The sequence below is a fragment of the Talpa europaea genome, assembly GCF_964194135.1.
Source record: "Talpa europaea genome assembly, chromosome: 15".
In the NCBI taxonomy this organism is placed as follows: Eukaryota; Metazoa; Chordata; class Mammalia; order Eulipotyphla; family Talpidae; genus Talpa; species Talpa europaea.
This window is the reverse complement of record NC_140083.1, coordinates 45,418,473-45,439,405: the sequence shown is the minus strand read 5'-3', so window position 1 is coordinate 45,439,405 and position 20,933 is coordinate 45,418,473. Positions and strand designations below refer to the sequence as shown.

The 20,933-nt window shown below is 37.9% G+C and overlaps 1 protein-coding gene across 2 annotated transcripts in view; it reads left to right on the top strand.

Moving 5' to 3' along the window:
* PDZRN4 (PDZ domain containing ring finger 4) overlaps positions 1–20,933 on the top strand; it is a gene marked incomplete at both ends in the record, with an annotated part of 382,893 nt that overhangs the window by 341,817 nt on the left and 20,143 nt on the right. For both annotated transcript variants that reach the window (XM_084255237.1, XM_084255238.1), the window contains one exon: positions 19,263–19,361. In XM_084255237.1, coding sequence (XP_084111363.1) covers positions 19,263–19,361 — 99 coding nt within the window. The remainder of the gene's footprint in view (positions 1–19,262; positions 19,362–20,933) is intronic.

Here is a 20,933-nt window from a genome sequence, read left to right as displayed (position 1 = left end):
TGGGGTTTATTTAACAAACAGGAGAAAAAAGGAGTTTCTAAGGTTACAAGTGACAAGCTTCCTCACCCCAGATTGTGTCCAGTGACCAAAAGTTCTAACAAAAGCCAGCTCATTCAAGATAGCTCCATCCTGCCAATGAGGGCCTGGAGCTCATGGCACCAGTCAGCTTTGGACCAGGATCCAGCTCACTGCAGTGGAAGTGCTCACAGACAGGGCCCCTGAGATGCTGCCGCAGCAGCCTCAACCACAGTCTGAAGGTCGGGGTGGACAGCACAGGATACTGGACCAGACAGCCATGGAGGCAGCAGCACCGGGAGGCAGTGCTGGATGATCAACAGCTCAGAGGTGACCGGGACACAGAGTTCTGGTCACCAGTCAGCAGTGCGGGCGGACACTGGTCAGAATTGCCAGTCACAATGGGTCCTTAGTGTTATAGGTCTTCGTGAGTCACTGGCCCACACCAACAACAAACAGCTCCTGGAGACACCAGGCCATGCTCTTTGGTGTTCCTTTCAGGCCATGTGCAGCCGGCCCAGCCTCTTTGAAGCTCTCTGGCTTCTCTCTTTGGAGGTCAGCTGTCTGATGCTGCTTCTTTCTTCTTCCTTTGGAGTCCTGGAACAGAGTCCTTTTCAAGCACAGAGAGAATCTCAGAGTACAGCAAGTGTGGGCGCCCCAAGCTGGCACTTGCCCCACCTTCTAACCCCTTTCAGGATGATAAATGGAATATCTGCCAACATTAGGTTAATATCTCTGTAAAGTTCAAAAAGTCATTTTTGTTAACATGCTCCAGATTCTTTCACTAGTTTTTAGCCCAAGCTCATGGTAAGTCAACCCTCTCTATTAATTCTCAAGCTTTGTGCCCTTCAGAGAAGGCTTTCTGACCTAGCAAACCTAAATATGCTACTTCTTGGGTTTATCTTCAGCCCTGTAGCCTTAACTCTGCCTTCTTTTCTGCTTCATCCACACCTACACATCCTGTCTCTCATGAAGTTAGCAGTGTGTCATCTTCCATGCCACGTATTTAACAGAGTTTTGAATATTCCAAAAGATTGGCTGATAATGACAGTTTCCCACTACATAAAGTCATTATAACCCCTTGTCACCCAAAGTTGATATTGATAAGCTATTTCAGTTCTACTTTACTAAGCTCTCTTAAAGGTGCTCCTGTGGGTCATTTTGCAAATGTTTAGATTTTGCTCTCGTTTTTACCACCCAAAGTAGCTGTAAATTGTCAACATAGATCTTTATATTTAGGTTAAAAGCATTTTGGCTTTCTCATGTGACTGTCTACCTGTTGTGCCAGAAACCACAGGGTAGGTTCACTATGGATTCAGGCAGATGAATAAAGGAGAGTTCCAGAGCCCTCGGTGGATTTCTCAGGCTTTAATGCTCTCTTAGGGAACCAGGCTTACAGGCACACCAGGCAGGGGGGCTGGCATGCAAGAAGGCAGGCATGAGCCAGGCAGGAGATGCTGGGAGACAGGCAGGCAACCAAGCCTCCCAGACCCCTAAGGATCTCTGCTCTTTCTCTGGACTCTCTCTGGCATTCTCTCTATTCTTCTGTATTCATGCCACTCATAGCCATCCTTGTATCCCTGGTTTCTAGGCTCAGGTATGCACACCCATGCTCCAGGTGTCCACAATCAGGTACACGTGCCCTGCACCCACGCTCCCCCTAGGGCCTTCTGCATTAACACTATCAAGGCTGCAAGGCTGGTGGCATAAAAAACCTGATTAATTCACTTACCCTACACTACCTTGTTATTTTTTTTTTAACTTTGAAACAGAATTCCAAGCAGCAAAAAGCATCCCTTTAGTTGATCTCCTTAAGTGAAAATACAGCAAGTTCAAAAGCGTAACTGCAGGTATAACCAAGGTTGCAATCATTGAATCAAGAACTAACATGGCATAGGGGTCACCCTGTCCTTTTTGACTATACTTTGCAGATAGCACATAGCTAGTATAAAAGAAATGCTGTTAACACTTTCTTTTGAAAAAGCTATTTTCAGTAATTCAAAGTCAGCTTCAGATGCCAAGAGTAGAGGCACAATAAAGAAGGTGGCCAGGTGAAAAGCAGTGCTATCAAAATGACAATAATAGGTGTTTGAGACTCTAGAGAATGGACGGCACTTTTATATAAAAACTTGGTTGCTATTTTATTCTTTTAAAATTTGCTGTGGACATCAAGGATTGAAGGAATACAATAAAAATTCATCTTAATCCCTCCTTTCCTAGAGTTTTGTATTCACCACCCTGATTCAGTTCAATAACCAACATCAGCTTTCCTACCTTGCCTCTGCTTCCATCAGCTCAGCTATACATTGCACTTCCAGCAACTTCTCTCATTCTATGCAGTGATTTTCCTCACATGTCTCCCCTGCCCTCCTCAGTGAGAATTACTTAAAGAATAATGTAAGAATCAGTGGGATAACAATAAAAATAGAAAGAGGAACTGCATGAAAGTCAGGAGGTGGGGAGTTGTTAGTTTTTTGATTTTATTAAATTTATTTATTTATTCTTTTACATCGTTATTCATTTTCAGATAGTATTTTATTTCTCCCCTCAGGTGTAGTCCCCATAATTCTCCCACCATCACATCCCCTGTGACCCATCATTGTTGCGTTGGGCAACACCACACTGACAAAGACAAGGTTGTCATGGAGCAGGTTACATAGTGCAGGATGCTGCTGGGAGCAAGATTCTGGCCATTTTTATTGATAGAATAATCATACAGCATCAGCTACATGCGTTAGGAGGACAAGGAGAAAAGGATGGGTGAAACTTAGGAATATCATCTAGGGCATGGGAGGGCATGAGACTGTTGACCATGTTATCAGCTAAATGACCAAGTGTTGTAATTGAAATTGGACCCCAGATCCCCCGCCATGGTCCTAATCTTATCAACAAAGCATTCCACTGATCAGCTTCTGGGATCCCTTGTCATACATCGGTCCACAGGCCCCTGGGCCTTCCCGGTCATACCTCATGATGTATGAGTCAGGAGTAAGTTTATGCATCCATCCTCAGCTCCCCGGGTGCTCCTGGTCATACCTCTTGATGCATACCCTTCCAGAGTGATCAAGCTTTCTGCTCTTGATTGATATGAAAGGCACCTTGTAACGTTTGGCTCTTATGGCTGATTGACCGGTTCTGAAGGGCAGTTCTGACCTTGTATAGGAATGCAGAACTGCAGATATCCATAATGGTGGCTGAGCAGGCTGCTTAACTCTAGCAGACCCCCATGTCCCCCTTTTTAATTTTATTTAAAGAAAGGAAAAATGAGAGTAGGAGGAATATCATTAATAGGATATTTTCATTAAGAAGAAATGGGAAAGTTATATGGACATAGATACATAGCATAGTCTGTACTAGACATAAAGTGGATAATTTGGTGAGGGAATAGTATAGAGAGCAGATAGACTATGGACAGGGAACACAGTCACATCACCAGGTGTCTCTGGTACCTAGAGTGGAGGAAACATGAGTGCCCATGGGTATTTTTGGGTCAATCCCACCTACAACTTGAAAAACTGGGGGTATATTACATGGACCCAATTAACATGTGCTTGTATAGTGGGTAATAAAATCAAGGAACATAAAATGACCAAGTTACTGTTAGCGAGAGACAGATAACAGCTGGTATTGGGAGTTACAGGGAGATCAGCATAGCTTTAACACAAAGAATTTTCTGGAATAGGCAGCACAGGGCTTTTAAAATGACAAAAATAATTAACAAAAATAATAAACCTATAGCAAACAAGATACAAATTCTAACATTTAGACCTGAGAACCAGTTAGTTGGATTTAGACAATAGGCAGTGTTCTTTAAATATGCAAATGTGGCATTTTGCACTTTTTGTAATTGTGCCAGTTGTTGCTATAGTTTGTCTCTTAAGTCCACATCATGTCCAAGGTTATGGAATGCACCATGAAGTTGTCTTTGAACCTCTTTCCAGGAGACAGCTTTATTAAAAGGAAAGGAGTTATATAGAATGGTTTCACAATAAACCCCAATAGAGTTTGTGGTGTCTAGAGGGCTTGTTGATGTTCACCAAGCTGGAATACAGCTGCCTTGTGGGCATCAACTCTTGATCCGACATTCCAGAGGCCTGCGCAGTCAATGGGGAGGAATCCTCTTTTATCTTTTAGACTCATGGGTGGCATCCTGGGTGGCAGCTGAATCACTGATGGCTGGAACTCTGGAATAGGATTGGTCTTTATTTCATGCCAGCTCATGATAGGGGTGTACTGCTTTTGCTGGAACCCAGAGTGGTCCTGCAGGTGATAAAACAGAAACATACCCTCTCCCCCATGTTAAAGATTGTAAAGTCCCAGCCAAGTTGATCCTTGCAATGAGTGGCAATACAAGACCAAAGGCCTAGAGCTTGGTTCTGCTGGGATAAAATGTTATCTGACTGCTAAGAGACCAGAAGAATTAGGAATGACATGTTGGTCAACAGCTGTTAGGTCAGATCAATTGCAGTTGAAGAAGTTAAAAGTAAATAAAGCTGTATATATTTGTTTTTGTGGGGGCAAGTTACTCTCCACATTTTTACACCCTTTTTTTGTTTTTATCAGAAAAAGTTTAAAGAGTCCATTAGCACATTTTTACAGCAATAACTGTGGGGCTATAGGAATGCCAATGCGTGTCACTTGGGTTAAGGCCTGAAAGAAAAGTCGGCCGGAAAGTTGACAAATGGCACAAGCAAGAACAATATCCCATGTCTGTATAAGGGGGATGTCATATGTTTTCTTCAGACTGTGAGTTACTTGATTATAAAAATGAATGACAGGTCATAGCATCTCCAAACAAGTTAAACACCCTAAGGGCTGTATCAGCTATCTCATTGCCTTTGGTATGCATTTTTTTGTATACTTGTAAGAGACTCATTATGGCTGATTAGTTTATCCACATGGTTTAGATGTAATCTTGAGTTTCTTGGTTAGAGGAGGAAAGAAGTTAGAGTATTTACTGAAGAAAAAATAAATACCTTTTATTTTAAGGGGAAAAGATAAGTTTTTCAGTAAAGGAACTTTATTAAGAGAAGTTTTGACACAAACATTAAAAAGTAAATTTACCATATTAATTACTCCTTTTTTGTTGAATACCATGAGCTTTGTTTTTTTTAAGTAAATACATTTAAACATAGAATAAAAGTATTAATACCCAACTTTATATCCATAAGGCATGTATGTTTTGAATTAAACCATTAAATTTTGAACTGCTTTTTGTTTACCAAAATTTTAGAAAGTGATCTCAAAATTTTTTTTTTTTTTTTATTAGATCTTATATAGATGCCGTTTATAGTTAGTCCTCCAGAGGTAATGTGATCTCTTGATTTCTGTTTAAAAATTTGGCCATTTGTATTATTAAGAAGTTGAGTTTATATTTTTCAGAAATGATCCTTTGACTTAAATTTGCTTTGGCTTTATCTCACTGAGACCAAGTACATTTTTAAGACCAAAAAAACACTTTCCCTTGAGGACAGGAGAAGAGGTAGATTAAGATCTTTCTTTTATTTTTTTAATAGTTTGCCCATTTCTAGACTTTTATCAAAATTTAAGGTTTGGGACCCACACATCACCACCATATCTTTTGCTCTTCCCTCCCCTGTTGTGACCCCCTTCCTCCCCCTCCTCTGCTGGGTGCCTCAGATCTATGGTCAGCTTGCAAGTTTTGTCTTTTTCCTGAGGAGTTCTGGCTTTAACTCTCATCTCTGCCATAAATTAACAGGTTTAAATGAGAAAGTCTTTCCATTGGCAGAAGTTGGTGGGAAAGTTGAATTGTGCCTAAAATTTTCTTTCCAAGTTATTCTATGAAATAAAATATTACATTGGTTTTCTAAATATTTAGTCAGCATTAAAAATAAAATAGAATAAATGTTTGCCTAGTTTAATAACTAGAACAAAATCTTGCCTTCCCTCAGGAGGCCTAATTTCATAACTGTGTGTGGTAAGATGGGAGGCCCTCAATTTTGCTTATTGACTTCTCTCTCCATTTTTTTCCCAGGACTCCAGTTATTAAACATTTTAGAGTTTGGTCCAGTTTTCTAGCATTTTCTCTTAATACTCCCTAGGCACCCTTTGCTGTAGCTACATTGAACTTCTCATCCTCCAGATAAGGGGTACCTTCTCTCTGGAACTTTCCCTCTTAACTCAAGGCACACATCATTGATTTCTTACCACACATCCCATTGTATGATTATGAATTCTTTATGTGTTTAGGTTATAGTCTAGACAGTGACCTTTTTACATGATGATGGGATGAGAAGGTATATTGATTAACAAAATTGGAGCTAAAAAGAAAAATCAGTGTTGAAGTTCTGATTCAAAGACTCACTAAGTGATCTTAATTACTCAATGCTGGCCCTAAATATCCTCATTGTAAAAATAAAATTTATAATATCTAGCAAAATCAATTGGGATTCTGAGCCAAGAAACAGAAGCCCCAAAACAATGCTTATTGTAATAAAGATGTGTTGGCTCTGCAAACGGAAGATTCCAAAGGTTTATTGTTTCAGGTAAACTTGATTCAGGACTCAAATGATATCACTAAATTTCAGTTTTTGTCTATCTTTTGACTTTTATCTCCTCTTTTGTTTAACCCGTCCTTAAGCTTGATATATTGTGGCAAGAGAAAGTTTTGAACTGTTCCTGATCTATATTTTTAAAAGTCCAGTACAATGGGAAAGACAGGTGTTCTGTTCAACCAAAGTCATTGATTTTGATTTTGATGGACTTGAACTGGTCAATCACCCATCCTTAAAATAATGATAGCCAAGGAAACAAAATAAATTCATCTAGGTTACATGCTTTTCCCAAAGTTGAAATCAGTTCTGAGCAAATATAAACAGGGAAAGAAGAAAAAGGGGGCAATTCTGCACAAGAAATTTAGGGTCATATTTCCAAAGAGAGAGAAAATTACTGCTAGGTGGGCCATAAGTAACTGTATACTATATTAACCACTCATGTTTTTATAAAGCTAAGTGAGATCCCATTCATAAAACACTTAACATAATGGTTGGTACATAAATGTTTCCAGAGCTAAATGAGGGTGTTGGTACTTAGTAGGTGTTTAGCAAATGGCAAGTGAATGAAGTGAATAGGTAAAAAGCAAATGTACTAGAAATTTCTAGAATGAGTGATTTATACTTAATGTTGCTTCATTTCTGCAGTTTACTCCTTAATTAATTTTCCTGCTAGCAGAGATTATAAGAGAGTTAGTCACATCTACTGTTTGAACAGCTTTCTGAATGTATTCTACTTAATCTAACACAATTATACTGAGGTACAAACATAGCAAAATCAATTGTAGTCTACATTCAATCTTACTAGAGCAATTAACTCTTCTAACAAATGCACATGGGTTTCTCAAAAGTTCCCAGACTCCGCTGGTACTGAGAATTCAAAGAAGATGGCAGGGCCCCATCTTCAAGGGCTGTATTTCTTTGTTTCATATCTAAGAATTTCAGGATATAATAATAAATGTAGCAGACAAATAGGTACCTGTTTATAGAATAGTAAATAAAACAGACCTAAAATGTGTATAATGCAATGCAAATTTGCTCATTAAAAAAATATAAAATGTAATTTACTAGTTAGCATCAGTGAAATTTTGATAGATAATTTTTGGGGCCCTTAAGAAAGTGGTGGGGAAGGCTTTTGGGGTACTTTGTGGTTCCAAATAACTTTCAATAATGTTTGCTTGATTTCCTTGAAGAATGCTGTTGAAAATTTGATGGGATTTCATTGACTCTGTATATCACTATGAGCAAAATGGCCATTTTAAGAATGTTAATTCTTCCAATCATTAAGCAGGGAATATCTTTCCATTTCTTTGTGTATTCTTTGAAACTAGACTTTTAATGATGACATAATATAGTATGAACAGAGGTTGATTTTACACTGCTATACACCGAATGCCTGTATAATGCTATAAATCAATGTTACTTCAATAATTTTTTTTAAAGTGGCCTAATTAATACTTATCTGAAATGGAAAATTATTTTATATTGAACTAATAAAAGGTCTAAGCTAATACTGCCCTGATAATTCCTGTATTACAATTTTTCCCATTTCTAACTGTTGAAAATTGACTTGAGTACCTACTTACTCTTCTTCTTTGCTACTGGAAATAATGGGTGAAATATTCATCCTCAATATCAAACTACATCTTAGAGATTTAATATTAATTAATTTGAAATTCCATATGGAATACATGACATTGATTCCCGATTTTTTGTTTTTAATCACTTCCTGCTCACATTTTTAAATTAATTTGTATCATATAATTAAAATGTGGTTCCTCTTAAAAGATGCTGGAGTGGGACTGCAAGAGTGTCTGAGCCATCAGAGAATGGAGAGCTTAAAATAGATATTTTAAAATTAGAGATAACTTTTATGTCTTTTCTGCAAATTGCAAATTCCGCATATTCATATTGAACTATTTTGATGGAAAAACCTCAAAAACTAATATATGTTACAAAATCCAACTGTAAGTGGCTCTGGATATTTTGCAATTCCAATCATAAGTTAAGAAATTATCATTTTAATGTTTGTTCAAAACTCAAGATTCAAATGTGAAAAGCCCTGGATTTCTGGATTCTTACCAAAAAAAGAATCCTGGATTTCTGGATTTTTATAAAGGTAAACTATATGGTCCTAATACCAAAAGCACCTGCAGTTTTCTTCAAAAATACAATAAGAAAAGTAGAAAAAAAAATCATATGTGATATAAACAGAAGTGTTTCCCTGGCATTTGTTCTTGGTTTTATTTATTTATTTATTTGCATAGAAGAACTGGTGTGTAGGTCAGAGGTGCAGAGGGTGAGCAGATTCACCAGAGACAGAGTTGGGAGCAGAACAGGCAGATCTATCAAAATACACTGCTGATGGGAGCAGCAGGAGAGAAAGGAGAGGTCTGCTGTGCCATGTGGGTCAGCTCCCTGGCAGGGATTAACCTCAGGCCTTAGGGGTGATAGCGCTGAGTCTTAACCCCTAGGCCACCAGGGTGGCCCTTATTTCCTTTTTTAATAAATGTTTTGTTGGGACAACTAAGCATGATATTTCATTAGTTACTAATCAACATTACAGAAGAAGACATTGATATATGCTAAATATGAAGCTTGCATAATAGTGCATATGTGGTCTAGTAATAAAAAACAGGCAAGCAATGAAACACACATGGAGATATGGACACAATAGACCTCTTACTCCCTTGAATGTCAATAGCTCCCAATCACCACACTGTCTGGCCCTGGTTCATCTTCAAACTTAAGTAGTACTGACCATCTCCGAGTTACCACTCTCAGAAGAAAGAACATCATGACAAGCTCTTTAGAGTCTGTCAACAATTTTGATTATCAAGCTCTTTCAGGTACCCCCAGCCTCAGACATTCCTCCAGCAAGAGAGTTCTATCTTGGAAGCATAATGTGTTGTTTCTGTTTACTGTTTTTACTGTTCCTTCCTAAACTCAGTCTTAAACATAGACGTAAATCTCACAGCACTATAGTACAACTGATTCATATAAAAATCATATAAAAAATGCCTGTTCTTGGCCACCCGTGATTAGAAAGGTGTTTCATAGCAAACTTGATGAAGTAACTTTAATCTTCTACTCTACACTTAATCTCCATATAATCAATTTCTCACAGTATGAGATGCTGTGATTTGATTTTTTTAAAAAGGATTTTATACATCTTTGCAAAACATAGTATCATAAGGTACATTTAAGCCAAAATTAATGTAGTTCCACCAGGTGTGTGCAGGAGGTGAGTCTTGTGCTCCAGTCACAGATGACTTCGAGATGCTTAGCACACCGTCCACGCGGGCTTGGCTTTGATTTGTAGGTGCCATGAATTGTCTCCATGGAGAAAATATACAGATGTAGCATTTCACTTTTATGTTTTTCATCAAACAGCTTCCTAGTGACAGAGGGAATGTATGAAAGTTGCTAGGGAAAACATTCTCGATTACCAGGAGGTTGTTTCTTCAGAAGTCAGAGGCTTGTGTGCTCTGTGAAGGGAATACGAAATTAAGCCTGTGCCAACGAATGCCTTTCCTTTCTGATAATCAGGTCTTACAAAGCCACCTTTGCTCATTCAAACAAAATGGTCTATAGGTAGCTGTTCATACAGGAGTGTGTGTGTGTGTGTGTGTGTGTGTTTTGCCACAGAATTAAAGGAACTTTGATTCTAAAATGTCTGCTTCTGTGCACCAATATGAAATATGTAATGGCTAAAACATTCTCCTTTTTTTTAAGATTTATTTTTATTTATTTATGCATATAAGAACGGGGATGTAGGCCAGAGGTTTGGGAGGTGAGAGGAGTCATCAGAGACAGAGTGGGGAGCAAAACAGGTGGATCTACTGAAATCCACTGCTGAGGGGAACAGCAGGTGAAACAGGAGAGGTCTGCTGCACCAAATGTGTCAGCTCCCTGGCTGGAGATGGACTCAGTCTACAGTAGATGGCAATAGCTTGATGGCACTGAGACTTTAACCCCTGTGCCATCAGGAAGGTCCTCAGACATTCTTTTTTTATTTTTATAAATTTAAAGGTATATTTTTATTTTTTTAATTTAAATTTTTTTTATATTCCCCATACAATTACAACCCCCTTATTTTGACCGTAATCCCTCCTTTCCCTGCCCCCCACTCCCTATAGAATGTCTCTGGTTCATAGTTTTTTGTTGATTTTGATATTTTCTTTCTTATAGTTATTTTTTTTTCTTGTCCCTTATTTAAGTTTTCTAGATTCCTGCTATGAGTGAGACCATCCAGTATTTTTCTTTTTCTTTCTGGCTTATTTCCCTGAGCATGATCCCTTCCAGCTCCATCCATGTTGCTGCAAATTGCATGTGTTTATCTTTTTTGAATGCTGAGTAATATTCCATGGTGTATATGTACCACGTCTTCTTGATCCAGTCATCTGTTTTTAGGCATTTGGGTTATTTACAAAGCTTAGCTATTGTAAATAGTGCTGCTATAAACATAGGGGTGCAGGGGGTCTTTGGAATTGATGTTTCTGTGTCCTTTGGGTAAATACCTAGGAGTGGAATGGCAGGATCATATGGAAGCTCTATGTTTAGTAGGTCAAGAAATCTCCACACAGCTCTCAATAGTGGTTGGACCAGTTTCTTTTTAGCTCTTCTGCCCATTTTTTGACTTGATTATTTTCTTGTTTTTGTTGAGTCTCATCAACTCTTTGTAGATTTTTGTGATCAGTCCTTTATCATTAGTGTTGTGTGCAAAAATGTTCTCCCAGTCGGTGGGGTTTCTCTTTGTTTTGGTTATTATCTTTTGTGCTGTGCAGAAGCCCTTTAATATGATGTAGTCCCAGCTGTTTATCTTTGCCTTCATTATCACTGCTTTGGGTGATGTGTCTGTAAAGATGTCTTTGATGTGCATATCACGAAGTGTTTCGCCTGTATTTCCTTCTATGTATTTTATGGTTTCAGGTCTTATGTCTAGTTCTTTAATCCATTTTGAGTTGGGTTTTGTGCATGGTGTTAGGTAGTAGTCAAGCTTCATTCTTTTGCATGTAGCAACCCAGTTTTCCCAGCACCATTTATTGAACAAACTTTCTTTGCTCCATTGCATATTCCTTGCTCCTTTGTCAAAGATTAGTTGACCATAAATCTGTGGGTTTATTTCTGGATTTTCTATTCGATTCCATTGGTCTGTGTGTCTGTTCTTGTTCCAATACCATGCAGTTTTGATGATTATGGCTTTGTAGTATAGTTTGAGGTCTGGGAGTGTGATGCCTCAATTCCCTTCTTTTTTTTTTCAGGAGAGCTTTGGCTATTCGGGGTTTTGTGTGATTCCATATGAATTTCATCAATAATTGTTCTATTTCTTTGAAGAATGACATTGAAATTTTTATTGGAATAGCATTGAATCTGTATATTGCTTTTGGTAGGATGACTATTTTAAAATGTTTATTGTTCCAATCCATGAGCAGGGGATGTCTTTCCATTTCTTTGTGTCTTCTATTTCTTTAAACAGTGTTTTATAGTTTTCTTTGTATAGGTCCTTTACCTCTTTTGTTAGATTTATTCCCAAGTATTTGATTTTTTTTGTTTTGATAATAAAAGGGATGTTTTTTCTGATCTCTTCTTCTTCAGATTTCTTATTTGTGTATAGGAAGGCTACTGACTTTTGCATGTTGATTTTGTATCCTGCCACTGTACTGAACTGATTGATGAGTTGAATTAGTTTTTTTGTGGAGTTTTTGGGGTTCTCTATGTGTATTATCATATCATCTGCAAATAGTAGTAGTTTGACTTCTTCTTTTCCTATTTGGATTCCTTGTATGTCTTTCTCATGTCTTATTGCTCTGGCTAGGACTTCCAGGATTATATTGAAAAGCAGTGGTGAGAGTGGACATCCTTGTCTTGTTCCAGAGCTTAATGGAAATGCTTTCAGCTTTTCACCATTGACAACGATACTGGCTGTTGACTTGTCATAGATGGCCTTTATGATGTTGAGGTATGTTCCTTGTATCCCAAGAATTTCAAGGGCATTATCATGAATGCCTGTTGCACTTTGTCGAAAGCTTTCTCAGCATCTATTGACATTATCATATGGTTTGTATATTTCTTTCTGTTGATGTGTTGGATAACGTTGATTGATTTTCGGATGTTGAACCATCCTTGTGTTCCTGGAATGAATCCTACTTGGTCATGGTGAATTATCTTATGGATACATTGTTGCATTCTGATAGCTAAAATTTTATTGAGGATTTTTGCATCAGTGTTCATTAGCAAGGTTGGCTTGTAGTTTTCTTTTTCTGTGTTGTCCTTGTTTGGTTTTGGTATTACTGTAATGTTGGCTTCATAGAACATATTTGGTATTATCCCTCCCTTCTCTGTTTTTGGAAGAGTTTGTGAAGGATAGGCATCAATTCGTTTCTGAACATTTGGTAGAATTCATTTGCAAATCCATCAGGTCCTGGGCTTTTGTTTTTGGAAAAGTTTTTGATTACCATTTCAATTTTGCTGCTTGTAATTGGTCTGTTTAGGTGTTCTATTTCTTCTTTATCTAGCTTTGGGTGACTGTAGAGTTGTAGGAATTTGTCCATCTCCTCTAGATTGTTGAACTTGTTTCCATATTACTATTCATAGTAGTTACTGATTATTCTTTTGATTTCTGCTGTGTCCGTTGTGATTTCTCCTCTTTCATTTATGATCCTGTGTATTTGTGCTTTCTCCCTTTTTTCCTTTGTGAGCCTGGCTAGGGGTTTGTCTATTTTATTTATTTTTCAAAGAACCAGCTCTTGGTTTCATTGATCTTTTGGATTGTTATTTTTTAGTTTCAATTTCACTTATTTCTGCTTTGGTTTTTATTATTTCTTTTCTTCTACTGGTTTTGGGGTTTTTTTGTTGTTCTTTTTCTAGATCTTTGAGCTTCAATATTAGGTTGTTTCTTTGAGTTCTTTCTTGTTTCTTGATGTGAGCCTCTATTGCTGTATATTTTCCTCTTATTACTGCTTTTGCTGCATCCCATTCATTTAGGAAATTGGTGTCCTCCTTGTCATTCAATTCAAAGAATTTTTTAATTTCTTCTTTGATCTCCTCATTAGTCCAGTGGTCTTCCAGTAATGTGCGTTTCAATCTCCATGAGGTGGGAGAGTTCCTTGCCTTCTTTTTATGGTTTATTTCTAGTTCGATGCCTTCATGGTCAGAAAAGATGCTTGGTATGATTTCAATCTTGGTGTATCTGTTGATGTTTGTCTTGTGTCCCAGCATGTGATTGATCCTGGAGAATGATCCCTGCGCACTTGGGAAAAATGTGTACTCAGATTTTTTTGGGTTTAGTGTTCTATAGATGTCTGTTAAGCCCAAGCGCTCTAGATCCTTATCTAGAGCTTTAGTGTCTTTACTTATTTTTTGTCTTGTTGATCTATCCATTGTTGACAGTGGTGTGTTGAAGTCTCCTGCTATGTATGTGTTTTCTCTGATGTCTGTTTTCAAGGATGACAATAGTTGTCTGATATATTTTGGTGCTCCTTCGTTTGGTGAGTATATGTTCATGAGTGTTACTACTTCTTGAAGTATTGTCCCCTTGATCATAATGTAGTGACCACTGGGGTCTCTTTTTACCTTTTTGAGTTTGAAACCTGTTTTATCTGATATAAGTATAGATATTCCTGCTTTTTTTTTTTGTCCATTTGCTTGTAGGATTGTTTTCCATCCTTTAACTTTGAGTCAATTTTTATCTTTTGTAGCTAAATGTGTTTCCTGGAGACAGCAAAAGGTTGGGTTTTGTTTCTTAATCCAGCCTGCAACTCTGTGTGTATTTATTGAAGAGTTTAGTCCATTTACATTTAGAGTTAGTATTGATATGTTAGCATCTCTATTTGCCATTGTTTGTCTTTCCTTTGATTTTATTTATTCTTTTAATAACTTTTTTTTTCAGCTTTCTTTCGTTATTCTTCCCTCTGAGGTTCTGACTTTAGGACTCCTTGTAGTATTTTTTGGAGTGGGGGTTTAGTCATAATGAAATTCCCGAGTTTCCGTTTGTCTGGGAAGGTCCTTATTCTTTCTTCATAAAGGAAGGAAAGCTTTGCAGGATAGAGTATTCTTGGCTGGCATCTGTTATCTTGAAGTCTGTTGACTATGTCCCTCCACTCTCTCCTTTTCTGTAGTGTTTCTTTGGAGAAGTCTGATATCAGTCTGATTGGTTTTCTTTTGTATGTTATCTGTTTCTTATCTCTTGTCAGCTTCATTATTTTTTCTTTGTCTTGGATTCTTGGGAGCTTTACTATTATGTGTCTTGCTGTATTTTTCCTTTCATCATGGAAGTTTGGTGTTCTTCTTGCTTCTTGTATATCAATTTTCAGCTCCTTCTTCATGTTAGTTAAGTTCTCTTCAATTATTTCCTTGAATATTTTCTCTGTTCCTAGGTCTCCCTCCTCTCCTTCTGGGATTCTTATAACTCTAATATTTCCTTTCCTCATGGAGTCAGATAATTCCCTAAGTCTTTCTTCATTCTTTTTCATTCGTACTTCTCTTTCCTTTTCTGCTTTGGTTCTTTTTATTTCTGTGTCTTCGAGAGTGCTTATTCGTTCTTCCATTTCCTCTATTCTGTTATCACTGCTTTTCCCAGCATTTTTAGCTCTTCTATTAAACCTTTGATCTCCTGCATTTCCTTCATTTCCTTCTTTAGAGACTCAATTTCATTGTTCTGAGCGTTGTTTTCCTTAATGACTTCCATCAGTTTTTTCATTATGGCAATTTTAAATTCTTTTTCTGGAAGGCTCAGAATTTCTTCCAAGTCACCATAGTTGCAAGCTGGTGGGGGGTTTTTTTGGGTTTTTTTTTTTTGTGTGTGTGTGTGTGTGGTGTGTCTTTTTTCTGAGGCATTGCTACTTTGCTTGTTGTTTCTCTTTTCCCTGCTTCCTGTCTTCTAATTTGCCTTATGCATTAGGACAATGTGCCACTGCTACTGGCTGGCATCTTTTTGGTATGTTCTTTCCAGAGTTTCAGAAACTGGCAATCCAAATGAGTCAAAAACTGTTATGCCAGAAGTCTAGTGAGGCAGTGGTACTTTGAGTATTTTAATGATCACTGTCATAGAATCTCTCCTCCTTCTGTGTTTAGTTACAAAGGTGCGTCTTGAAGTCCCACAGACTTCCCTGGAGGTGGGGTAGCTGGATTGCACTCTGGGTTCCAAATCTCTGGATCCTCCTCTGGGCTCCGACTTCCTGCTAGGTGGGACCGGGCTTGTGGGGGCCTTCAGCTCACCTCTGACTTTGCAGGGAACCTTCTCCCTCTGTCTCGGGGAAACTTCTCTCGGATTCAAGCAGTGTTTATCGAAGAAAGGTCCCCGTTCAAAGATGGCGCTTTGGAGATAGGCACACTCTTCCGTATGCGCCTGATCCGCCCTGGCTGTGAGTGCCCACTCCCCCCCTGGTTTGGACTGCTGGACTGAAGGGGCCTGGTGTGGGCAAACTTCCCACCTCACCTCTGGCTGCTCCTGGAGCCTTCTGCAGGTTTCAAGCAGTCTTTACTGAAGAAAGGTCCCTATTCTAAAATGGTGATTCAGATACAGGCACACTCTTTGGCGCGCCCGGTCAGCCCCTGCAGCGGGTACCTGCTCCCCCTCTGGGCTCGGTCTGGCCAGAAGAGGCCTGGCATGGGCGGACTTCCTAGCTCACCTTTGGCTCCTCCGGGAGCCTTCTGCTGGTTTCAAGCAGTCTTTATTGAAGAAAGGTCCCTGTTCTAAAAAGGCGATGCAGGTACGCACTCCCCTGCATGCCTGGTCTGCCCTGGCCTTGGGTGCCTGCTTTCGTACTGCTGGCCTGAAGGGGCCTGGCATGGGTGAACTTCCCAGCTCACCTCTGGCTCCTCTGGGAGCCTTCTGCCAGAGTCTGAGACATTCTTAACTGAGAAAGAAATGCAAGCCCACACTTGGGACTGGTGTTACAGAACCTCTCCCATGTCTCCTTCAGGGTCTGGAATCCTACTGCCAAAAGTTAATTGTCCTTTGAGTTATAGCTTTGTATTTTTAGTCTTTATTAGTATGAAGTGAATAGGCCCCAATTTAAGTAATTATGAATGATAATTTCCTTTAAAATTTTAACAGGTATATTTATATTTTAAAAGCTATTTGTGAGGGTCTCCCTGGTGGCCTAGGAGTTGAGTCTCATCACCACTGTGGCCTGAGTTCGATCCCCAAGCAGAGAGCTGACCCACATGTTGCAGCAGACCTCTCCTGTCTTGCCTGCTGCTCCCCTCAGCAGTGTGTTTCAGTAGAACTGCCTGTTCTGCTCCCCACTCTGTTTCTGGTGACTCCTTTCAACCCCCACACCTCTGGCCTATACCTCAGTTCCATGCAAAAGAGAAAAAGAGAGATACTTGTGAGGTAAGAGAGGTAAAATGGCAGGTTTACCTAGAAAGGCAGAACTTAGGAAATCCAAGCAGCTAAAAGGAAATATAAGGGTGTTACATTTCTTAATATGTGAAATATTAAAAACAAAGATGCTATTGATAACTTTTGAGAACTTTTTCACAGTTTTGCTTAGGTCCAATAGGATGACATTATGGAAAAGTTATTTTAACTTTTAGGACCTTAATCTCCTGTGATGTTCTAATAGACCTGATTTGCAGTGTTCAAGTGCTAGGAGTAGACTAGTATTTTCCTTTTAATAGATCCATTCCATTTAATTGCAATATATTTTTATATGCCTCCTCTACATACACCAAAGCCATGGCACACCCTTGAGGATATAGAAAAAACACCCACAAAAGAAAAGCCCCTGTGTCTTCCAGAGTGTACAGTGTCTCCATGTTCTTCAAAGGACATTGAAAGTCAATGAATTTCAGCTGCAACTATAGCGCCTCATTTGCCTTAATTTAAAGGCCCCAGTCTGGATTGTTTATGGAGTGTTTAGGTTTCCTTATAGCCCTCTTAGGATTCCCAAGCTTCTTTCCTCCTTAACTGTGTACTTCATTGCTGTAATTGAAGCTCTTTTGTTGCTGTAATTCCTTCCCAATGTTACAGTTTCAGTCAGTATTCTTTTCCTCCAGAGTGATTAATTATTGCCCGTTTTGAAAATACCCATGCTTGGTGTATACTTTTGCTTATCTTACCAAATCATGCCTTCTACTCTATGTGAAAGGATTTTTCACCTTTTTTTTTTTTTTTAATTTCAGCATGTGCCATGCCCTTTTTTTTTTTTTGACCACTGTAGTTAATTGAGAGTATATTCTCTGATCAGAAAATCAGCATTCTCCCTACAGTTTTATATATTTTTCCAATTTACAATACCTGTCTCAAGGCAGACCTGTCTCAAGGCAGAGGGCTTAAATTTTGTTTTATTTGCTATTGGCTATGATATTATTGGTCATTGGAACATTCCATAGCTTACCCGTACACTCCCTAATGATTTTAGCAAGTCATTAAAATAAATGGGTATTATTCATTACAAGATCTTCACTAAAATACAAAATTGAAAGGGAGGATATTTCCACAAATGTGGCAGAGTGTACTAGAAAATAACCTCTTGTTTACAGCTCAATGAGTTTTTCTTTATAGTCTTGATAACTCTCATCCTAGTTAAATGGATACTTTATTATTACCAAATATATACACACACCCACACAAATTCACACACAAATTCAATTCAAAAGGAAAGGATACTTATTATTTTACACAAAGTTACAAACACTTGGAAAGTTGTGTTTTGTTTTGTTTTGTTTTTAATAAAAAAGCAATATGCCTTCAGCTAGAACTGGAAAAGGAGCATTAAGTATGACAGACAAATTTGCAACTCCCACCCAACCTCAGTTCAAGAAACTTGACCCAGATTTCACTTCCAATTTCAAAATACTTTGTTCTTCCTCATCTGATTATTTGCAAAAGGGCTTGATATTTGACATCCAATAGGAACAAGTTCTTCATGTTGACAGCCCCAATTTGTGTTTCAGTGCTGGGAATTATGTGATTTATCCTAAAGTCATCTGCTTCTGAAAGTGGTAGGAGTCGATTTCATTACATAAAAATGAAATACACTGAAATTTATTATTATTTTACTGAACATAAATCAGGAAATAGATTCAATGTATATTACCTAAAGACTGACATTTCAGGCCCCTCAGCTATGTGTTTCAGTAAATGTGTTTCCTTGTTCATTTACTGCTACATTTTGAATCATGGCCTCTACCCACATGACTGCTGCTGTCTCTCCCTTCTACCTGGATGAACCCATTTCTTTCCAAGGGTGACAGTATCCACAAAATAATGAAAGACCTAGGCCTGAGCTCCAATACACTTGCTAATTATCATATTATACAAACCCCAAAAGGAATTGATGCAGTCTAGTATCACGGTTTTTATTTGAATTGTATTTCATATTATTGAAATACAAATAAAAGCACACATACTCAGTATTTTTATGAAAAATTGGCTGTCTTCTTTGAATTTTTTCAAATATTTTATGAATTCTATTTATTGATCTGTACATATTTCCTGTGTATTTTACTGTGTGATTTTTCAGTTATGACTTGAAGCAAGAAAATTGCCCATCTTCAACTTTGCAATGAAATTTTAAAGTATTGGCTTGAATACACAGAAATACACATTGAAACTAAATGTTGATGATGTTGGTAAAGTATTTTATCATACATTATTAACATATGTTAATTTCAAATGTAATTATGTATGACCCAGGCTAACCCAAAGAGTAGCTGTGACTTCTCCATTCTTCTGTGGGATTTCTCTCTGAGAAAAATGTCATTCCGTGTGTGTTTTTCTCTCAGGAGGTCGAGTTATGTCGTGTTAGCAGTCAAGAAAAGCTGGGCCTGACAGTCTGTTACCGAACAGATGATGAAGAAGACACTGGCATTTATGTCAGCGAGGTAAGAAATGCCATGGAGGAGAGAGAAGGGAGGGAGGCTGTGAAGATGGAGTGAAATGACTCACATGAAGAAAATCCTTGGGAGGCTTGAATGTGAGGAATTGGCTATGTTCCAATACTTGTCACATTTGATTAGGAAGGTAAATTATGTTACCCGAGTAATGTAATTATTATTAGCTTATTTAATGTGGAGGTTTTCACCACAGAGTCCCAGGATGGGAGAAAGCATGTGTGGTAACATTGTCAAAATTTGAACAAATTCCTGTAAGTATGAGAGAAGTAGACGAAAGTTATTGCTCAGCAAACATTTGTCCTTCTTTCCACTGTTTTATCAGTCCCATTATTCCACTATCTGTTCCACTACCAATTTGTTTAAATGTAATATTCACCATGATCTAAAATTTTCTCTGCTAATGGGGATTGATAATTTTAAAAACCCAAAGTATCTCTTAGTTTTCTTCAACCCCATAATTATTTTCAAGAAGTAAGATATATTAAGTGTGTAGCATTAATTATTTTGAAAGAATCACAAAGCAAAAATTTATTATATAGATGATTTTTAATCCCCTAAATATCATTTTATGAGAACTAGTGGGTATGTTATTTTTAGTTAGATGTACATACAATTTAAAATTATATGTATATGCATGTGTGTGTGATCAGACATATTAAACATATGTGTGAAATGACGAATGTGTATGTCAGGATATAGAAGTTAGACAAACAAGACACTAATTGCTGTTCCCACTTTCCTTGGTCATGATTTGAAAGCATAGGGACTGGATCAATTTACATTTCCCACCAACAGTGTGCATGGGTTGTTTCTCTTTCACATCCTCACCAGCACTTACTGCTTCTGGCCTTTTCGAGATATATAAGCCATTCTCACAGGTGTGAAATGATATCACATTGTGATTTTGATTTGCATTTCCCTGAAGTGATGATGAACGTTCTTGCATGTGCCTGTTGGCTATTTGTACATCTTCTTTGGAGTAGTGCCCATTTATTTATTTTGTCTATTTTTATTGGGCTTTTAGGGGTTTTTTTTTGTAGTTGTTGTTATTGACTTGTGTGAGTTCTTTGTAGATCTTGGGTATTAGCCATTTGTCAGATGTTCAATGTGCCAAAGTAATGTGTCTTTTTGTTTTTAAAGATATTTTATTTCACTGGGCAGTGCTTTTCAGTTTGATGTCCATTTCCTAGGTATCTATCCAAAGAGTGCAAAAACAGTAATTTGAAGTAATATGTCACTCCTTTGTTCACTGCAGCACTATTTACAATAACTAAATTGTGGGGGCACTTAATTGTCCAAGGACACATAAGTGATTATATATATATAATGGAATACTATGCAGTCATTAAAAAGATGAACTCTTGTTATTTGCAATAATCTGGGTGAAATGGGAAGGGATTATACTAAGTGAACTAAATCAGAAGGAGTAAGGCAAATGCCAGATAATTTCATCCATAAATAAAATGTAAAAAAACAAAGGATAAAACAAAACTAAACCAAAGCAAATGTAGAAATCTGACTGTAGAATTGAGACTATTAGTGCAAAAGGGATAGTGTGGG